This window comes from Euprymna scolopes, unplaced genomic scaffold (genome assembly GCF_053919585.1).
Source record: "Euprymna scolopes isolate OS-2025 unplaced genomic scaffold, ASM5391958v1 sca287, whole genome shotgun sequence".
NCBI lineage: Eukaryota > Metazoa > Mollusca > Cephalopoda > Sepiida > Sepiolidae > Euprymna > Euprymna scolopes.
In genome coordinates, this window is record NW_027633310.1 from 40,092 (window position 1) to 55,933 (window position 15,842).

At 36.4% G+C, this 15,842-nt stretch overlaps 6 protein-coding genes across 6 annotated transcripts; 1 reads left to right on the forward strand and 5 right to left on the reverse strand.

Moving 5' to 3' along the window:
* Window positions 1-1,001: 1,001 nt before the first annotated feature.
* Window positions 1,002-2,048, reverse strand: LOC145274206 (multicopper oxidase MmcO-like). Its single transcript, XM_080127365.1, has one exon. It carries the CDS (start codon window positions 2,046-2,048, stop codon window positions 1,002-1,004), a length of 1,047 nt encoding a protein of 348 aa, XP_079983491.1.
* A 495-nt stretch (window positions 2,049-2,543) lies between these two features.
* Window positions 2,544-6,352, reverse strand: LOC145274208 (xanthine dehydrogenase/oxidase-like). Its single transcript, XM_080127366.1, has 2 exons — window positions 4,909-6,352; window positions 2,544-4,861 (listed from the first exon to the last, which is right to left on the reverse strand). Exons 1-2 carry the CDS (start codon window positions 6,350-6,352, stop codon window positions 2,544-2,546), a joined length of 3,762 nt encoding a protein of 1,253 aa, XP_079983492.1.
* Window positions 6,353-6,712: 360 nt separating this feature from the next.
* On the reverse strand, window positions 6,713-8,023 carry LOC145274209 (guanine deaminase-like). The gene has a single exon (XM_080127367.1). The coding sequence runs from the start codon at window positions 8,021-8,023 to the stop codon at window positions 6,713-6,715; it is 1,311 nt and encodes a 436-aa protein (XP_079983493.1).
* Window positions 8,024-10,046: 2,023 nt separating this feature from the next.
* Window positions 10,047-11,249, forward strand: LOC145274210 (uncharacterized). Its single transcript, XM_080127368.1, has one exon. It carries the CDS (start codon window positions 10,047-10,049, stop codon window positions 11,247-11,249), a length of 1,203 nt encoding a protein of 400 aa, XP_079983494.1.
* A 96-nt stretch (window positions 11,250-11,345) lies between these two features.
* LOC145274211 (RNA polymerase-binding transcription factor DksA-like) lies at window positions 11,346-11,774 on the reverse strand. The gene has a single exon (XM_080127369.1). It carries the CDS (start codon window positions 11,772-11,774, stop codon window positions 11,346-11,348), a length of 429 nt encoding a protein of 142 aa, XP_079983495.1.
* A 1,667-nt stretch (window positions 11,775-13,441) lies between these two features.
* On the reverse strand, window positions 13,442-15,724 carry LOC145274212 (acetolactate synthase large subunit-like). Its single transcript, XM_080127370.1, has 2 exons — window positions 15,484-15,724; window positions 13,442-15,141 (listed from the first exon to the last, which is right to left on the reverse strand). The coding sequence occupies exons 1-2, from the start codon at window positions 15,722-15,724 to the stop codon at window positions 13,442-13,444; spliced, it is 1,941 nt and encodes a 646-aa protein (XP_079983496.1).
* Window positions 15,725-15,842: the final 118 nt, after the last annotated feature.

Below are 15,842 nucleotides of genomic sequence, written 5' to 3' on the forward strand. Positions count from 1 at the left end.
TGGAAAGACTGGCAAGATATTCTGCAATACTGCCACTTGCTGATTTTTAATCGCTTAGGCTATCGGCAACCCTCATCCATTCCTTCTCCCTTACAATCATGGTTAGAAAATTACGCTGTTTCTACCACCACCTTTATAGACAATCTCTCTCTCTCTAAAAATTCTCATCAACATGGGCAACTGTGTATTACCGATATGAAAGAACCTATCAATCTTTCCTCATCACACATTCGCCAAACTGCCAAACCCTAACTTAACCTCTAATACAAAAATGATGCAACACGGCGATCTCATCTTTTCTTTTATCGGTCCACCTGATAATGCCATCTCTGAGGTAACCAATGGATACCATGGTGCTCGCATTAACCATATTGGTATTCTCACCATAAATAATGATAATGGAAAAATTGACGTCTTAGAAGCAGTTGAACCTGAAGTAAAACTCACCTCTATCCAAGACTTTATGCAAGAATCTCAATTTAATCATCAATCTCCACGCTACATGCTCGGACGCCTCAAATCCCCCTACCGACATCTCATCCCCTCTGCCATTGAATATGGACTTAAACAACTCTCCGTGCCTTATAACACCCTCTATCTCGCAGATAAAGAGGCTCTTTATTGCAGTGAACTCATTGTCAATATGTTCCGTTTTGCTAATAACAATCAAGAGTTTTTTAAAACCATCCCAATGAATTTTCGAAATGAAAATGGACACTTGCTCAACCACTGGATAACACTCTATCAAAAACATAATATGAACGTCCCTGAATACGAAATTGGTTCAAATCCCGGAGAAATTAGCTTAGATGAAAAAATTGAAATCTACCGTGTGCAAGGCAATATTCCCGGCTATCGTCCTCCTGCTAATGACCTCACCGACTCCACCTTGTAGAGACGCGATAAATCGCATCTCCAAGATTCATTGCGTTTTAATTTATCGCCTACGGAGACGTCCGATAATAAGAGACGCCAACAATGGACGTCTCTACTTTATTTGATTAAACCACCTTCACCCATGTTTTCATTCCTGATGCTTGGTGACCCAGCATATGGCAGTGGAAAAGCCACTTCCCTGGATTGTTGAAAACGCAAGCGATTTTTTGACTTTCGCCTGATTCCACTAACGTAGTATCTCGCCAAGGAGAAAGTTCCCCTTGTTTATTGAGTATTTGAAAATGATGACCGTGTAGATGAATGGCATGCGGAAATCGAGTATCATTAATGAGATCAATCACAGCAGTTTGGTTCTTTTTGAATTGGTGAAAAGGTTTTTTATGTATGCCAGCCACACCATTAAACATCCATGCCTTGCCATTGTTCACATCTTGCATACTAATCTTACCACTCATCGCTCCTCCCTCCATCACCATATCAAGGTTAGTAGCTTGCGAGATATTGGGAGAAATCATTTTATTCGGCTCTAGGATAGGGATCGGTAATTTACTTTTTTTAGCTTTACCTTCAATAGCTAAGCTACCAATTTTTATGTTATTTTCTTCTGAATACAGCACGGAAATTTCTTTGTTGCTACTCACATCAGCGATAATATCAACACGCTGAGCAGGTGAAATAATCAGTTTCTTAAGTGGTTCTGTTGTACTTAATGGCATGCCATCGTAGGCAACGATCTTGCCGCTTATTCCAGTTAACGCAATGGGGAATATTCTATCTGTTGCTACGTTAATCAAACGTAGTCTAATGCGTTGATTTTGTTTAATTGGTGCATTATTACCACGAAAAAGTGCTTTGGCAAAATTACCCATCCTGCCACTATGTACTTGATCGTGCAAATTATCAAAATCACCTTCTTGCTTACCTTGAGCATTCAACCGCCAATCATCAATAAAGACAATGATATCATGATCCACCTTAGGAGGATTTTTTTCTTCCACAATTAATGCACCATAAAGCCCACGTGCAACTTGCTCCAATGATCGATCGTGTGAATGATACCAATAAGTACCTGAATCAGGTGCAACAAAGTCATATAAAAATTCACCATTTGGTTTAACTGGAGCTTGAGTTAAATTGGGGACACCATCCATATTATTAGCTATTCTGATGCCGTGCCAATGTACGGAGGAATTCTGTGTGAGTTTATTTTTAAAGTTAGTCGTTACTTTTCCTCCTTTTTTTATGCGTATACTAGGCCCGGGTGTAGAGCCATTAAACCCCCAAAAATCAATTGCTGGACTATCTGGCAATAGCTGGCTTTTTACCGCTTCCGCACGAAGCTCCATGGCTTTGGCTGAAATAAGGGGTAGCTTAGAAAGAATGGGTAAAACAGCAATAGTTTTGATAAATTGACGACGAGAAAACATAGCACATTTTTTATAGTTTTTAGAATTAGTTATTATTTTAATGGATACAGACGTTATCTTTACCTGCATCTTAAGAAGATTTTTCTAAGAAACAAGGACTCAATATCTCTTAACACCTTAACATATAGATGATTAGTAGAGATACCATAAATAGATACCTATACAGAATCAACTGTCATACTGATAAAAGGGAAACTTTATGGAATATCCTGTTGAGGATTATTTCTGTAAACTTTTATAAACCTGCTCGAAGGTTGCCGGTGTCTGTAATTTAGCAATATTTTTTTCTTTATTTTGTGGGGCATAATGAGGTTGAGACTTTGCCGCACTGTAAATGGCATCTTTTATGGCAAGCCAAGCTGAAATAGCAAGCATCAAGGGTGGCTCACCTACTGCTTTTGAGCGAAAAATGGTGTCTTCTTTAGCCGTAAATTGTTGTTGGATTTTAATGCTAAAATGTTTGGGAATATCACTGACAGAAGGGATTTTGTAGGTTGAAGATCCCGTTGTTAATAACTCACCAAGGTCATTATATTTCAATTCTTCCGTACATAACCAACCAAATCCTTGGGTATAAGCACCTATAATCTGCCCTTTATCAATAGCTAGATTAATAGATTTACCCACATCATGCAAAATATCCACGGCAGTGAGTTTGTATTCCCCTGTAAGACAATCCAGTAATACCTCACTAACGGCTACCCCATAGGCATAGTAATAAAATGGGCGACCAATGGAGTTTTGTTCATCATAATGAACTTTAGGAGTTTTATAAAAACCATTACTAAAAAGCTCCACACGATTCATATAGCATAGCTTGATAAACTCTGTAAATGCTATGCATTGCTTATCAATATTAACCTGACCCTCATCAAAGATAATTGATACATCTTTCAAAGCAAAATATTGAGAAGCAAATTTTTGCATATTTTGCTTAATACGTTGACAGGCAATCTGTGCCGCTTTGCCATTTAAATCACAGCCTGATGAGGCGGCAGTTGCTGAGGTGTTGGGTATTTTAGCTGTGTTGGTTGCAGAAACTTTAACTTGTTCAATCGGTACAGAAAATTCACATGCAACAATATGGGCTACTTTGGTTAAAAGCCCCTGCCCCATTTCAGTTCCACCGTGGTTTAAATAAATGCTCCCATCTTTATAAATATGCACCAATGCACCGGCTTGATTTAAAAATGTATTATTAAAGGAAATACCAAATTTAACTGGAGAAAAAGCTAAGCCTTTTTTAAATATTTGATTTGCATGATTAAATTTCTCAATCGTTTGTCGTCGCTGATGATAGTTTGAACTTTCCAGCAATTGTGAACTCAGTTGTTGAATAATATTATCTTCAACAGTTTGCTGATATGGAGTGGTATTATTGTGCGTTAGCTGATAGTAATTTCGTCGACGGATAATACTCGCATCTTCATTAAGGTATTGAGAAATTTCCTGCATGATATTTTCAATTGCTAGCATCCCTTGAGGACCACCAAAACCACGAAAGGCAGTATTGGAATGCGTGTGTGTTTTACATAAAAATCCACGAAATTTCGCATGTGCAAAGTAATAGCAATTATCCGCATGCATCAAGGCTCGAGACATAATAGCATGCGATAAGTCCAGCGAATAGCCGCAACGAGCATAATAATCTATCATCACCCCTGTTACTACACCATGATTATTGAAACCTACTTCATAATTCACTTGAAAATCGTGTCGTTTACCTGTCATCAAAAAATCTTCATAACGAGGTAGCTTTGCCTTCACTGGCAGTTGATATTTTCTTGCAATTAATGCACATAAGCAGGCAATTTGTGAGGCATTGGTTTCCTTGCCACCAAATCCTCCTCCCATGCGTCGAGTAATGACTTCAACAGAGTGCATTGGCACACCTAATACATCAGCAACAAGATGTTGCACCTCTGTGGGATTTTGTGTAGAGGAATGCACTATCATTTCATCTTTCTCCGAGGGGATAGCACAGGCATTTTGTGTCTCTAAATAAAAATGCTCTTGCCCACCAATGGATAATGCACCCGTTATTTTATGATCTGATTGGCTAATTGCTGTGTTGACATCACCAGTGCTGATTACCATCGGATCTTTAAAGTAACTTTGTTTATCAATTGCTTGCTGTATGGTTACAATTGGTTTTAATACTTCTATCTTAACTTGCACAGCAGCCGCAGCCTGCATAGCTTGTTGGTGAGTTTGGGCAACTACCACACACACAGCTTGACCATAAAATAATACCTCATCTTTAGCAAGCAATGGTTCATCACACGCTATAGGACCAATCATAAATTGCTGACACTCTTGTTCAATATCTTTTGCTGTTAAGATACTTTTTACTCCAAACATAGAACAGGCATGTTGAGCATCCACGGAAATAATGCGACCATGTGCAATCTTGCTTAATACAAATGCTAAATGAAGCGTATTAGATGGAAAATTCTGATCATCAAGATATAAGGCTGAACCACTTACATGCCCAATGGCACTCTCATGAGGAACAAAAGGAACAAGAGAATCGGCTTCTAGAGATGTTTTTTTCATCATAGTTCTGAATCCGTTAATTGATTACTGTGTTGTAACAAGGCTCTTTGCACCAATGATGATGCCATATTTAGGCGATATTCTGCTTGGGCACGCACATCACTTAATGGTGTAAATTCTTCTTTAATGGATTCTAAGATATCAGTAGATAGTTTATTAATATACTGATAATCAAGTTCACGAATATTCACACCTTTGCATTGTGATATAAGCATTCTCATCAGCTTATTCGCTTGCTTAGGTATTTCTTCCATACCAGCAAAAACCACGACAAAATCATGATTATTGTTCTCCTGAGAAGTGATCATCATTGCCATGCTCACAATAGATATATCATCGGTAAAACGCTTGGATAATTTATGGGTATAAAAATGCTGATTAGCCTGTAATTTTGGAATAATAATACCTTGTATCCATTCTTTATTTTGCAAAGCGGTTTGCCGATAAGCTATGAAAAAGTCCTTAATTGCCATCTCTCTAGTTTGCTGCTCTTTTCTTAATAATAAACGAGCGTTTAAAGCAATAAAAAATGGGGCTAAATCACCTATTGGTGATGCTGTAGCAATATTGCCACATAAGGTTGCATAATTACGAATTTGGGTACTGGCAAAACGATGTAAATACGCTTGACTATGAGGAAAATATTTGATGATTAATGGCAATGCTTGATTAAGCGTAACACTTGCTCCAATATGTAATGCTTCAACCTCATCACTAATCATCGATAGCTCAGGCACATTTTGTAAACTAATGACTTGTTCCAGTTGTTTATTTTGCAAAAGTAAATCAGTCCCCCCGGCAATAATTTTAGCTTTGGAATAATCTGCAATATATTGACTACATTGAGCAAGAGAAGTCGGACTAAAGAAAGTTGACATTGTTGACCCACTGGAGGACTCATCAGCAATAGATTTTTGTAATTCTTTTAGCCTAGTAATCATTTGCTGATTATTATAATTATCTTGATAGTTAGCTTTTTGTTTAATTGCTTGATAACAACTTTCAATAATTGGTTGATAACCTGTACAGCGACATAAATTACCACTCAATACTTTTTCTATTTCCTCTTGATTAACCTCATCATTTGCTTGATAATTAGTAAACCAAACATACATAGCCATCACAAAACCTGGTGTACAATAACCACATTGTGATCCACTACAATTGATCATAGCCTGTTGTATGGGATGCAATTGATTAGGCTTAGCTATTCCCTCAATAGTGACTAAACATTTACCTGCTAAGTTATGCACCAAGGTCATACAAGTATTAACACTCTTAAATAGCAAGCTATGTTCTGAATCAGCAAGCTCAATAACTACGGCTGTACATGCTCCACAATCCCCTGAAGCACACCCCTCTTTTGTACCAATCAAACCTTGATTTCGTAAAAAATGTAAAGCAGTCGTATTCACATCAACCATTGATAAATCCACAGCTTGCTCTTGTTGGTTTAGTAAAAATTTAGCCATGCCTAACTGCCTCGATAGGTTGAGTAGCCATAGGGAGAAAGAAGCAAGGGAATATGATAATTTTCCTCGCTATTTTCTATATAAAAACGTATCACAATTTCTTTAAAAAAATAATCATGTACGCCATGTTTATGAAAATACGACTCAACTTCAAAAACCAATTCATAAGTGACTTGTCGTATAGATTGCTTATCTAATAAAGGCGCATCACAACGACCGTCTTTGTTTGTTATGATTGAATTTATTTTTGTCTTATCTCCATCCTCAAAAATTTGATATAAATGTATTACCAATCCTTCTGATGGTTTACCACGCATGGTATCAAGAACATGAGTAGAAAGTTTTGCCATAATCTACTTTTTATTGTATTTTTATCTCTTCACCTAAAAGATAGACTTTATCAACTAAGCGGTCATCACCAAGCGTTATTAACGTAAAGAGAAGTTCTTCAATAGTTTGATCAGGTTGTATTCTCTCATAAATTAAGGGAGTAGCTTGTAAATTTAACGCCACAAAATCTGCCTCTTTACCCTTTTCAAAATTACCTAAACAATGTTCTAAATTAAGTACTTTTGATGCACCTAATGTGCATAAATATAATGCTTTGATGCTATCTAATTTATACCCTTGTAATGCTCCTATTTTATACGCTTCATTCATCGCTTTAAATAATGAAAAACTATCACCACCACCCACATCACTTGCAATCGCATAGGGTATATTATGCTCATCTAATCGTTGCATATTAAATAAGCCACTTCCTAAAAACAAATTTGAAGTTGGACAAAGTGCAATTTTTGAACCACTTTCTGCCATACGCTTAAACTCTTCATTCTCACAATAAATACAATGCCCAAAAACAGAATTTTCACCTGATAGATGATGTTTATCATAAATATCAAAGTAATTCTCATATTGTGAGTAAAGCTCTTTTGCCCGACTAATTTCATCTGTGTTCTCATTTAGATGAGTTTGCATTCTTACCCCATCTTTTGCCTGACTGCCTCCGTTATATTCTCGCATTAGCCGTGCTGCCATGGATAGCTGACTGGATGAACTAGTTAAAGCAAAACGTGGCGAAACGCTATAGAGCAGTCGATTTTTATTATGCCATTTCTCAATGAGTTTTTTAGACTGATTGTAGCTACTCTCAACACTATCGCATAAAGACTCTGGAGCATGACTATCCATCATCATCTTACCACCTAGCATACGCATCCCATATTTTTGGGCAATATCGAAAAATGCTTCCACTGATTGGCTGTGTGAGGTGCAAAAAGACATAGCTGTTGTAGTGCCATTACGTAATAATTCTGTAAAAAACAATTCTGCAATATGTTTAGCATAGTCCTCTTGATGAAATTTCTGCTCTTCAACAAAAGTATAATCATTTAGCCATTGTAATAAAGTTTTACCAAAACTTGCAATAACCTTATATTGTGGATAATGCACGTGAGCATCAATCAATCCAGGAATAATTAAATGGTGTGGAAAGTTTTGCAATTTTTTTTGCAAAACTTCTTGAGGAAATTGATGACAAAGCACATCGTAATCACCTATTTCTAAGACTTTACCCTCATTAATAACGAGCAATCCATCGGCGTAATACTCACCTTGAATGCTCCCATTTTTTTCAACACAATGAAATAATGAACTACGATAAAACTGCATCACTTCCCTACATTATTTTGATACCATAGCTGTAAAATGTGACGCTCCCCGTCGGTCATATTCGTGATATTTTTTGGTGGCATGACTTTACTCCTCACTGCATATTGATAAATCTTTTCTCTATTTTTTTTAATCCATACATCGTTATTGAGCATCAAACCAAGTGGCGGATAAGCAAATCCTACCTGACTGGGTTTTGAGCTATGACAACTCACACAACGCTGATTAATTACTTGTCGAACTTGACTAAAATCTATAGGTGTATTATCTTGCTTAAGTTGTTGCGTAGGAGCCATTATCACAATAAGTCCAATAATTAATATACTCACTAATGATACTTCTTTGCGAAAAGTCTTACCTTTTCCTCGCAAATTAAAAATATGCCTAATTAATACGGCAATAATCACCACAGCCAATACTGTCCAATAAAAGTGATTGTTACTATATAAATGTGGATAATGTCCGCTAATCATCATGGCTATGACGGGTAAAGTAAAATAGTTATTGTGCCGAGAACGATAATAACCCTTCAATCGAAACCTTGGACTCACCTCTATTTGTTTATCACAGGCTTTAACCAATTTTTTTTGCATAGGAATAATGACAAAAAACACATTTGCTACCATGATTGTTCCCATCATTGATCCTATTTGGATAAGCACTGCTTTGGGTAAAAAAACTAAGCTATATAAATAAGTAAAAACAAGCACTAATGCAAATAAAATTGCCACAAAAACTAATGGATATCGTGGCACACCCAAACGACACATACCATCATAAATAAGCCACCCACCTACTAGACCTAAAGCACTGACTACTACCGCATACGTGGGTGAAAGAGTAATAAGTGATGAGGATGAAAGCAAATAAAGATCGGCATTAAGATAATATAAAAATACCAATAAAGAGAAGCCTGAGAGCCATGTAATATAAGCTTCCCATTTAAACCAGTGTAAATTTTCAGGTTGCTTATCTGGATAAGATTGATATTTTTCTACATAATAATAACCACCACCATGTACAGCCCATAAACTACCAGCAATACCCTTTCTCTGATGTTGTCGCTGTAGTTTATTTTCTAACCAATTAAAATAAAATGATGAGCCTATCCAAGCAATTCCAACAATAACATGTAGAAACCGCAATAAGAAGCTCAGCCAATCACTAAGATAAACAAGAAACATAAAAGATAGTTATTTACTCTTAGGTGGTTTGTATAAAAAAAAGTTCAATCATACTACGGTGATGCGTACAACATCTGTAGCCTTAACCAAGCAATTTGATTAATTTGCTCTAAAGCAATTTGAATTTCTACTTCCCTATCGTTAGGTAAACGTTGCTCAAAAGCCTCAATTATTTCCTTTTTTGTCTTATTCCTAACTGCCATAATAAAATCAAAGCTATTTTTTTTATAGTAGTAATCATTTAGATACTGAATATAGGATAATTCTTCTTCTGAACAATTGGTTAATCCCGCTAAATACTGTTCATTACTAGAATAACTACTTAACTCTCCCTTCTGAGCTTTTTTCCCTGCAAGAGGAGGATGTGCAAGAATCAATTTCATTTTACATTCATTATCAGCTTGCATTATTGTTTGACACAAGAGATGATGAAAATCAATAATACTTTCATATTTATCACTTGCATAAACTTCCCAAAAACATCGCTTGACTACCCATACAGAATTTTCATACAATTGACCAAAAGAGTCGATATATAGTGCTTGAGAATGTTGAGCAATTTGATAGGGGCTACGCATAGTATTGTGGATACGGTGATAGAGATTTAGTTAACTAAAAATAACATACCATTTCACCACTTATGAGGCACAATATTATTTATATTTTATGAGGAGTGTGTTCAACTGATAATCAGCTTCCATCTTTCATCTTTAAAATCCACTACAATATTATATATATGTTTATATATAATGGAACGCTAGCCTACATAAAAACTACGTTAACCTTTAACTTTAGTAAAACACCAAATAATATAATTAGTCAATTATATACTGATTACTATGAAATTAATAAGACAAGCCAAGCACAATAATCTACTTTTATTACTGTTTCTAACGCTAACATTTTATAGCGTTGGATCACAATCTGGACCCGGATTTTGTGTTAATCTCACACAAATAAATAACGACTATTTTGAAGAAAGTATTGGTATGGTATGGCATCCTACTCGAGAAAAATGGTTAGTATGGGAAAAAAAAGGAGATATATACCTACTTAATCCTGCCAATGGTGTTAGTGCCAAAATAGCCAGTTTAACAAAAGATATTGACTTGCGAGGAGATGGTGGCCTACTATCCATGGCTATTCATCCTCAATACCCTGATAAGCCATTCATCTTTATTAGTCGCACCATTATATATGAAAATGCTCGAATGCTGGTGTTAGAAAAATATATCTTAGATAACTATGATATTATTGAGAGAACAAAAAGAGTCCTTTTACGAACAGTTATTGTTGGTACAGATAATACTGCTGGCTATCTTGCTTTTGATTTACTTGGTAATCTCTTATTTTCTATCGGTGATGGCAGAAATGAGGAAAGCACTATCCCAACTAGTGCTACTAATCCTGAAACCCTCCCTGGATCCTTACTACGCCTTGATGTAGATAGCCATCATAGCAAAGCCTTGCCTGCTCAAAACAATCCTTTTTCAGAACTTCTTGATGGTGCCGTAGAAAATTATGCTTATGGATTTAAAAATCCTAATCGAGTGACAGTTGATAGTTTAACAGGAGACATATGGCTATCAGATTCTGGACGTAAAACAGCTGGAGAAATTAACTTCATCCTACCAAAATTCTTTTATGGATGGGCCTGTCGAGATGGAGTTAAAGCAACAAGAGCCATGTCTACAATAGAATGCAGAGAAGCTACTTCATTAGAGAGTTTTCCTACTTTTGAATACAGTACACGAGTTGGAGTTCAAGCCATTGGGGGGTACATTTACAGAGGGCAAAAGAATGAAAACTGGTATGGTCGCTATTTCTTTGCTGATTATGGTAATGGGGCAATATGGAGTGCAGTTCCAAGAGACAATCGACGATTCGCTGCTCTAACTCTTGCTTACAATGGTCAGCAAATCATTCCGATGTCCTTTGCACAAGATCATAAAAAAGAACTCTTCTTGGTGGATTATCAAGGAAGAACCTTCTCAATGCATGATAGAGAATGCCAAGTTCCCCAAAAAATACTCACAAAGTAAAGAACATCAAAAAGAGAATAGAGAAACAATCCCACTCAAATAAAAGCCGGTAGATATGGGATTACTACTGTGTAACCTCTTCTAAACTAAGATTTCTTAATTTAGACTTCTCTCTTTCTGCTCTAATTGATTTTTTGCCTGTATACATAAATCTGAGGTAGGACGGGCATCAAGTCGTTCAATGCCAATTTCATCACCAGTAATTTTACAATAGCCATAATCTCCAAACTCAATACGCATAAGCGCTTCATCAATTTTTTTAAGTAACTTATATTCCCGTCCTCGAGTCTTTAACTCAATGCTCAAGCTATGTTCTTGGCTTGCTCTATCTAAAGAATCTGTTACTTGAGATTCTTCCTCCCTTATGGAACGCATTGTTCCATCTATCTCATCTTGAATCAATCCTTTCCAAGCAATCAATTTGTTTTTAAAATGCTCAATCTGATCAACATTCATATACGATTCATCATCAGATTTAGGACGATAATTTGGTAGATCTTCTAAAGATTTAACATGTTTTTGCATATTCTTATACCATTAAATAACTACCCTAATAAATTTATAAACTTGGCATTTCTCTCTCAAAAGAAAGAAATGCCTTCATACATACTAATCTCTTTCAACCAATTTTTTTCCTTTATGCCAAGGCATCATCTCACGCAATTTAGAACCCACTTCTTCTATCTTATGTTTTCTAAATTCTTCACGAGTTTTATTGAGATTCACGCAATCATTTTTATTCTCATCCATCCATTCACGGGCAAAATCACCAGTTTGAATTTCTTTAAGAATCTTACGCATCTCTTCTTTTGTTTCCTCAGTAATCAAACGCTTACCACGAGTTACATCGCCATATTCTGCTGTATTAGAGATGGAATAACGCATATTAGCGATACCGCCTTCATACATTAAATCAACAATTAATTTTAATTCATGCAAGCATTCAAAATAAGCCATTTCAGGTTCATATCCTGCTTCTACAAGTACCTCAAAACCTGCAACCACCAAGGCCATTGCCCCTCCGCATAATACACTTTGCTCACCAAAAAGATCCGTTTCAGTTTCTTGACGAAAATCTGTTTCAATAATACCTGTTCTTCCTCCACCAATAGCTGAAGCATAAGATAAGGCTATATCTTTAGCAGACCCTGAGGTATCTTGATTAACAGCGATAAGCGTTGGCACACCTGACCCTTTTGTATACTGATCTCTCACTGTATGACCAGGACCTTTAGGTGCAATCATGATGCAATCACAATCTTCTTTAGGCTTAATAAAACCAAAGTGTACATTAAAACCATGTGCAAATGCTAAAACTGTACCAGATTTTAGATTAGGTTCAATCTCATTAGCATAAACCTCTCCTTGCAATTCATCTGGCAACAATATCATAATTAAATCAGCATCCGGCACAGCTTCTGCCGTTGTTTTAACAGCAAAACCAGCTTTTTCAGCCTTCGCCCAAGAAGAAGAACTCTTACGCAAAGCAATTGTTACATCTACCCCAGATTCTTTAAGATTCAAAGCATGGGCATGTCCTTGAGAACCATAGCCCAAAACTAACACTTTTTTACTTTGAATAAGAGATAAATCAGTATCCTTATCGTAATACACTTGAATTCCCATAATATATATAGTCTCCTTATAATTTAATTTAAATTTTTAATGCTCTATTGCCGCGCAACATTCCTACTGCACCAGTACGTACTATTTCAACAATATACTCTGAGCCTACAGCATCTAGAAAAGTATCTAGCTTTCTTACCGTGCCGACTAACTGAACCACATAAACATCCGTACCAACATCTACCACAGCACCTCTGAATATATTGACTAAGTTTAAAACCTCTTCTTTAAAATTAGGCTTACTTGTGCTAATTTTGACCAAAAGCATATCACGTTCAACATGTGGAGAGTCGGTTACATCAATCACTTTTACCACATCAATAAGCTTATTTAACTGCTTAATTAACTGATCTATTTTTTCACTGGATATTTTTGTTGTCAAGGTCAAACGAGATAAACTCTCATCATTAGTTGGTGCAACAGATAAACTCTCAATATTAAAATTACGTGCAGAAAACAATCCTACCAAACGTGATAACGCACCTGGTTGATTTTCCATTAAAACCGAAATTATATGTCTCTTATTTTTCATTTGTAGTGTCTTGCGTAAATCAGATTGTTGAATACTATAATAGAATCATCTCGTCTTGCCCTCCACCAGCTGGAATCATGGGGTAAACATTCTCATGCTGATCGGTAATAATATCCATAAAAACAAGTCTATCCTTCATAGCAAAAGCCTCTTTCATCATTGGCTCTAAATCACTTGGCTTTTTAACTGACATACCAACATGACCATACGCTTCAACTAACTTAATAAAATCAGGTAAGGACTCCATATAGGACATTGAATAGCGTTTATCATAAAAGAACTCTTGCCACTGTCTGACCATACCGAGATAACGATTATTTAAATTAATAATCTTTACTGGTATATGATATTGAGAACACGTAGAAAGTTCTTGTAGCATCATCTGAATGCTTCCCTCTCCGGTTACACAAGCCACATCAGCATCAGGAAAGGCTTGCTTAACTCCCATTGCTGCAGGAAAACCAAATCCCATTGTTCCCAAACCTCCAGAATTAATCCAACGACGAGGTTTATCAAAAGGATAATATTGTGCTGCCCACATTTGGTGCTGCCCCACATCAGAAGTAACATAAGCATCACCTTGGGTAACTTTGTACAAGGTTTCAATCACTGACTGAGGCTTAATTACTGTATCGCTTTGCTTATACTTCAAACACTTAACACTACGCCATTCATCAATCTGCTTCCACCAATCACTTATATCATTTTTTGGCTTGAGATTATTTTTTTTGATAATCTCATTAATATCCTGCATCACACTTTGAATATCCCCAACAATGGGAATAGCTGATTCAATATTTTTAGATATACTTGATGGATCAATATCAATGTGAATAATTGTGGCATTTGGACAAAAACGCTCCAAATTACCTGTAACACGATCATCAAAACGTGCACCAATAGCAATCAATACATCGCAATGATGCATACCTAAATTTGCCTCATAAGTACCATGCATCCCTAACATACCCACAAACTGTGAATCAGAAGCAGGATAGGCTCCTAATCCCATCAAGGTATTCGTAACAGGATAACCTAAGGAATGACAAAACTTAGTAAATTCCTCACTAGCATTACTTAAAATAACACCGCCACCACTATAAATCATCGGTTTATGGGAGGATAGTATTGCCTCTATTGCCTTATTAATTTGCCCAGAGTGCCCTTTTTTAACTGGAGCAAAGGAACGCATATTAATTTTTTGCGGATACTGAAACTTGATTTTTTGTGCAGTAATGTCTTTGGGAATATCAATAACCACTGGACCGGGTCTCCCCTCAGTAGCCACATAAAATGCCTGCTTAATGGTTTCGGCTAATTGCTTAACATCTTTAACAAGAAAATTATGCTTAACTACTGGGCGACTCACCCCAATCATATCCACTTCTTGAAAGGCATCATTTCCAATTAACTCTCGTGGCACTTGACCACTAATCACGACTAATGGGATAGAGTCCAAATGTGCCGTTGCAATACCGGTTATTGCATTTGTTGCACCAGGACCAGATGTTACCAATACCACACCGGGTTTACCAGTTGAACGTGCATAGCCATCTGCGGCATGCACTGCTGCCTGTTCATGTCGAACCAATATATGATCAAGTTTATCCTGATTATAAAGTGCATCATAAATATGCAAAACCGCACCACCTGGGTATCCATATATTACATCAACCCCCTCTTTTCGTAGAGATTCTATAATAATCTCTGCACCTGTTAGCTCCAATTTAACTCCTTATTTTAATAAAATCAAAATAACAATCAAGCCTAATAAATAAGCTCTCTACTCTCCACACTAAACCTAAGTTTAATTGTACTGATATTCGTGTAGCCTCTAAACACAAGAAAATAAGACAGACACCTCACAAAGCCACTTAGTCATCATGAAATTATTGATTGGATAAATCAAAGCCCTATTTGTTTTTTACGGGTTAAAAACAAAAAGCAACCTGTCTATTATACTCCAAATACCTTACTAATCTGAGCAAACTCATTTTTGAGAATTCAACTTATGAAAGACTTCAGCAGCATCTAATTTTCCATTCCCACAAAATAAAAACGTACCCATATTCTCACCTTCTAACACCTTTTCTATACCCATGTCCTGCTTACCATCTAAAATGACTGTACACGTTCCACTAATTGCTGCTTGACGGGCTGCTAATATTTTTGTATACATACCACCACTACCTAACTTTCCTCCCTCAGTTGTTGCAATATTAAGCAAATAATCCTCTGTTGCCGATTCCTCACTAATTAATACTGCATTTTTATCAATCCTTGGATTTGCCGAAAACAAACCCTCTTGATCTGTCATAATAAGTAATGCATCTGCCGAAATCAAATTACAGGCCAAGGCAGCCAAACGATCATTATCGCCAAAGCGAATTTCCTCATCTGCCACCACATCATTCTCATTAATTACTGGTATCACT

What these genes read in the sequence shown, in the direction of transcription:
- LOC145274206 (XM_080127365.1), bottom strand. Translation starts at nt 2,048, where the DNA reads ATGGATGGTGTCCCCAATTTAACTCAAGCTCCAGTTAAACCAAATGGT.
- LOC145274211 (XM_080127369.1), bottom strand. Translation starts at nt 11,774, where the DNA reads ATGCAAAAACATGTTAAATCTTTAGAAGATCTACCAAATTATCGTCCT.
- LOC145274210 (XM_080127368.1), top strand. Translation starts at nt 10,047, where the DNA reads ATGAAATTAATAAGACAAGCCAAGCACAATAATCTACTTTTATTACTG.
- LOC145274209 (XM_080127367.1), bottom strand. Translation starts at nt 8,023, where the DNA reads ATGCAGTTTTATCGTAGTTCATTATTTCATTGTGTTGAAAAAAATGGG.
- LOC145274212 (XM_080127370.1), bottom strand. Translation starts at nt 15,724, where the DNA reads ATGACAGATCAAGAGGGTTTGTTTTCGGCAAATCCAAGGATTGATAAA. An exon ending in TATAGAAAAGGTGTTAGAAG is followed by an intron (nt 15,142 to 15,483) that starts GTGAGAATATGG and finishes TATTAAAATAAG; the next exon opens with GAGTTAAATTGGAGCTAACA.
- LOC145274208 (XM_080127366.1), bottom strand. Translation starts at nt 6,352, where the DNA reads ATGGCTAAATTTTTACTAAACCAACAAGAGCAAGCTGTGGATTTATCA. An exon ending in AAGAGCCTTGTTACAACACA is followed by an intron (nt 4,862 to 4,908) that starts GTAATCAATTAA and finishes AAACATCTCTAG; the next exon opens with AAGCCGATTCTCTTGTTCCT.